The sequence below is a fragment of the Macrobrachium nipponense genome, chromosome 48, assembly GCF_015104395.2.
Source record: "Macrobrachium nipponense isolate FS-2020 chromosome 48, ASM1510439v2, whole genome shotgun sequence".
Taxonomy (NCBI): Eukaryota; Metazoa; Arthropoda; class Malacostraca; order Decapoda; family Palaemonidae; genus Macrobrachium; species Macrobrachium nipponense.
In genome coordinates, this window is record NC_087223.1 from 335,072 (window position 1) to 340,490 (window position 5,419).

Sequence of the window (5,419 nt, forward strand, 5' to 3'; positions counted from 1 at the left end):
AGCATCACTATTTCCAAGTGTAGAAGCATCACTATTGCCAAGTGTAGCAGTTCGTCACTTTTCCATGTCTAGCAAGCATCCACTATTTCCAAGTGTAGCAGCCATCACTTTTTTAAGTTGTACGCAGCGTCACTATTTCCAAGCTGTACAGGTCACTATTAATCCATGTCTAGCAGCATCACTATTTCCAAGTGTAGCAGTCATCAGTATTCCAAGTTGTAGCAGAGTCACTTTTCCAAGGTTATAGCAGACGTCACTATGGTCCAAGTTAGCAGATGTCACTATTCCAGGTATGCCAGCGTCAACTATTTCCAAGTGTAGCAGCATCACTATTTTCAAATGTAGCAGCGTCACTATTTCCAAGTGTAGCAAGAATCCACTTAATTCCAAAGTGTCAGCAGCCGTCACTCATTTCCAATTTGTCAGCAGCATCACTATTGCCAGTGTGCAGCGTCACTATTTCCATGTGGAGCAGGTCATATTACCAGGTTGTAAGCAGCGTTAACTATTTGCAAGATGTAGCAGCATCACTATTTCCAAGCGTAAGCCAGCGTACTATTTCAAGTGTAGCAGGCACTCACTATTTCAAGTGTAGCCAGCATCACTATTTCCAACTGTAAGCAGTAGGTCACTATTCCATGTCTAGCACGCACCACGTATTTCTTCCTAGAGTGTAGCAGCGTCACTATTTCCATGTCTACAGCACACTATTCCAGTGTAGCAGCGCGATCTATTTGCAAGTGTAGCAGCGTCACTATTTCATGTCTAGCAGCGATCACTATTTCCAGTGATAGCAGTCGTCACTATTTTGTCAAGTGTAGGCAGCAATCATATTTCCAAGTGTACGCATCCTATTCCATGTCTAGCAGCATCACTATTTCCCAAGTGTAGGCGTCAGCTATTTCCAAGTGTAGCAGCATACTATTTCCAAGTGTAGCAGCGTCACTATTCCATGTTCTAGGCAGCATCACTATTTCCAAGTGTTAGCAGAGTTACTTATTTCCATGTCTGAACAGCATCACTATTTCCAAGTTGTATAGCAGCATCACTATTCCAAGTGTTAGCAGCCTTCACTATTCAAGTTAGCAGCGTCACTATTTCCATGTCTAGCAGCCATTCACTATTTCCAAGTAGCAGCGTCACTATTTCCAAGTGATACGCAGCATCACTATTTCCCAGTGTAGCAGCCAAACATTTCAAGTTAGCAGAGTCACATTTCCAGTCTAGCCACACCACTATTTCCAAGCGTTAGCAGCGTCACTATTTTCCAAGTTAGCAGCATTCACTATTTCCAAGTGTAGCAGAGCACTTTTTCCAAGTGTAAGACCAGATCACTATTCCAAGTGTAGCAGCGTCACTACTTTCAGGTAACAGATCACTATTTCCAAGTGAGCAGCGTCATGATTCCTTGTCTGCAGCATCACTATTCCAAGTGCTAGGCGAGGCATCACTATTTCCAAGTGGCTAGCCAGAGTCACTATTTTCCATGTCTAGCAGCATCACTTAGTTTCCAAGTGTAGCTAGGTCACTATTTCCAACTGTCGCAGGAGTCACTCTTTCCATGTCAGCATTGCTCCACTACTTTCCAAGTGTAGCAGCTCACTATTTCCAAGTGTACAGCGTCACTATTATCCAATGTCTAGCAGCATCACTATTTCCAAAGTGTAGCAGCATCACTATTCAGTGTAGCATGCGTCACATTTCCAAGTGTAGCATGTCCCTATTTCCCCAATGTCTAGCATGCATCACTAATTTCCAAATGTACAGCGTCACTATTTCCAAAGTTTAGCAGCGTCACTATTTCCAAATGTATCAGCAATCAACTATTTCCAAAGTAGCACAGCGTCACTATTCCATGTCTTGCAGCATCCACTAATTTCCAAGTGTAGCAGCATCCACGATTTCAGTGTAGCAGCGGGTCACTATTTCCATGTCTAGCAGCATCATATTTCCAAATGTAGCAGCCGTCACTATGTACTCCAAGTGTAGCAGCGTCACATTTCCAATTTGTAGCAACATCCACTATTTCCAAGTAGCAGCGTCACTATTCCAAATGTCTTGCAGCATCCAACGATCAGTGTAGCAAGCATCACTATTTCAAAGTGTAGCAGCATCACTATTTCATGTAGCACCATCAACTATTTCCAAGTTGTAGAAGCGTCACTATTTCCAATGTAGCAGCGTCACTATTTCCATGTCTAGCAGGGCATCAAAACCTTTTCCAAGTGTAGGCAGCGTCACTATTATTTCATGTCTAGCAGCATCAACTATTTCCAAATGTAGTCCCAAGTGTCACGTATTTCCAAGTGTTATCAGCGATCACTATTTCCAAGTTTTGAAAGCAGCTGTCCACTATTTCCAAATTGTCTTTAAGCAGCATCACCTTATTTTCCAAATGTAGCAGGCGTCACTTTTCCAAGTTGTAGCAGCCGTCACAATTTCCAATTGTTTAGCCAACATACTAATTTCCAAGTTTAGCAGCTCAACCGTATTTCCATGTTCTTGCAGCATCACTATTCCTCCAAGGTGTAGCAGCATCAACTATTTCAAAGTGCGTTACAGGCAATCACTATTTCCAAAGTGTTAAGCAAGCATGCACTATTTCCAAGTGTAGCAGCGTCCTAATTTTCCAAGTTCACAGGCGTCACTATTTCAATGACTCTAGCAACATCACTATTTCCAATTTGTAACAGCAGTCATATTTCCATGCTCTAGCAGCTTCAATATTTCAAAATGTAGGCAGTGTCACTATTTCCAAGTGTGGCCAGCGTCTCTATTTCCATGTCTAGCAGCATCACTATTCCAAGTTTAGCAGCGTCACTATTTCCATGTCTTGCAGCATCACTATTTTCCAAGTGTAGCAGCATCACTATTTCCAAGTGTAGCAGCGTCACTATTCCAAGTGTAGCAGCGTCACTTATTTCCATGTCTAAGCAGCATCACTATTTCCAAGTGTAGCAGCGTCACTATTTCCATGCTAGCAGCATCACTATTTCCAAATGTAGCAGCGGTCACTATTTCCAAGTGTAGCACCGTCACTATTTCCAAGTGTAGCAGCATCACTATTTCCAAGTTTAGCAGCGTCACTATTTCCATGTCTTGCAGCATCACTATTTCCAAGTGTAGCAGCATCACTATTTCCAAGTGTAGCAGCATCACTATTTCCAAGTGTAGCAGCGTCACTATTTCCAAGTGTAGCAGCGTCACTATTTCCATGTCTAGCAGCATCACTATTTCCAAGTGTAGCAGCGTCACTATTTCCATGTCTAGCAGCATCACTATTTCCAAATGTAAGCAGCAGTACTATTCCAAGTGTAGCAGAGTCACTATTTCAGTGTAGCAGCATCACTATTTCCAAATGTAGCAGCATCAACTATTTCCAAGTGTAGTAGAGTCAACTATTTCCAAATGTAGCAGCATCACTATTTCCAAATGTAGCAGCATCACTATTTCCAAGTGTAGCAGAGTCACTATTTCCATGTCAAGCAGCATCACTATTTCCAAATGTAGCAGCGTCACTATTTCCAAGTGTAAGCAGCGGTCACTATTTCCAAGTATAGCCGCATCACTATTTCCAAATGTAGCAGCGTCCACTATTTCCAAGTGTAGCAGCGTCACTATTTCCAAGTGTAGCAGCTTCACTATTTCCAAGTGTAGCAGCATAACTATTTCCAAAAGTAGCAGAGTCACTATTTCCAAGTGTAGCAGCATCACTATTTCCAAGTGTAGCAGCGTCACTATTTACAAGTGTAGCAACGTCACTATTTCCAAGTGTAGCAGCATCACTATTTCCAAGTGTAGAAGCGTCACTATTTCCAAGTGTAGCAGAGTCACTATTTCCATGTCTAGCAGCATCACTATTTCCAAGTGTAGCAGCGTCACTATTTCCAAGTGTAGCAGCGTCACTATTTCCAAGTGTAGCAGCATCACTATTTCCAAGTGTAGCAGCGTCACTATTTCCATGTCTAGCAGCATCACTATTTCCAAGTGTAGCAGCGTCACTATTTCCATGTCTAGCAGCATCACTATTTCCAAGTGTAGCAGCGTCACTATTTCCAAGTGTAGCAGCGTCACTATTTCCAAGTGTAGCAGCATCACTATTTCCAAGTTTAGCAGCGTCACTATTTCCATGTCTTGCAGCATCACTATTTCCAAGTGTAGCAGCATCACTATTTCCAAGTGTAGCAGCATCACTATTCCAAGGTGAGCAGCATCACTATTTTCCAAGTGTTAGCAGCGTCACTATTTCCATGTCTAGCAGCATCACTATTTCCAAGTGTAGCAGCGTCACTATTTCCATGTCTAGCAGCATCACTATTTCCAAGTGTAGCAGCGTCACTATTTCCAAGTGTAGCAGCGTCACTATTTCCAAGTGTAGCAGCATCACTATTTCCAAGTTCAGCAGCGTTCACTATTTCATGTCTTACCGCATCACTATTTCCATGTGTAGCAGCATCACTATTTCCAAGTGTAGCAGCATCACTATTTCCAAGTGTAGCAGCATCACTATTTCCAAGTGTAGCAGCGTCACTATTTCCAAGTGTAGCAGCGTCACTATTTCCATGTCTAGCAGCATCACTATTTCCAAGTGTAGCAGCGTCACTATTTCCATGTCTAGCAGCATCACTATTTCCAAGTGTAGCAGCATCACTATTTCCAAGTGTAGCAGAGTCACTATTTCCAAGTGTAGCAGCATCACTATTTCCAAGTGTAGCAGCATCACTATTTCCAAGTGTAGTAGAGTCACTATTTCCAAATGTAGCAGCATCACTATTTCCAAATGTAGCAGCATCACTATTTCCAAGTGTAGCAGAGTCACTATTTCCATGTCTAGCAGCATCACTATTTCCAAGTGTAGCAGCGTCACTATTTCCAAGTGTAGCAGCGTCACTATTTCCAAGTGTAGCCGCATCACTATTTCCAAATGTAGCAGCGTCACTATTTCCAAGTGTAGCAGCGTCACTATTTCCAAGTGTAGCAGCTTCACTATTTCCAAGTGTAGCAGCATAACTATTTCCAAAAGTAGCAGAGTCACTATTTCCAAGTGTAGCAGCATCACTATTTCCAAGTGTAGCAGCGTCACTATTTACAAGTGTAGCAACGTCACTATTTCCCAAGTGTAGCAGCATCACTATTTCCAAAGTGTAGAAGCGTCACTATTCCAAGTGTAGTAGAGTCCACTATTTCCATGTGTGAGCAGCATCACTCTTTCCACAGTGTAAGAGCGTCACTATTTCCAAGTGTAGCAGCGTCACTATTTCCAAGTGTAGCAGCATCACTATTTCCAAGGTTTAGCAGCGTCACTATTCATTGTAGCAGCGTCACTATTTCCAAGTGTAGTAGCATCACTATTTCCAAATGTAGCAGAATCACTATTTCCAAGTGTAGCAGCATCACTATTTCCAAGTGTAGCAGCATC

At 42.4% G+C, this 5,419-nt stretch overlaps 1 protein-coding gene across 1 annotated transcript; it reads right to left on the minus strand.

The window, feature by feature from the left end:
* Positions 1–2,989: 2,989 nt before the first annotated feature.
* On the minus strand, positions 2,990–5,129 carry LOC135204980 (clumping factor A-like). Its single transcript, XM_064235208.1, has 4 exons — positions 4,676–5,129; positions 4,195–4,411; positions 3,595–3,905; positions 2,990–3,303 (listed from the first exon to the last, which is right to left on the minus strand). The coding sequence occupies exons 1-4, from the start codon at positions 5,127–5,129 to the stop codon at positions 2,990–2,992; spliced, it is 1,296 nt and encodes a 431-aa protein (XP_064091278.1).
* Positions 5,130–5,419: the final 290 nt, after the last annotated feature.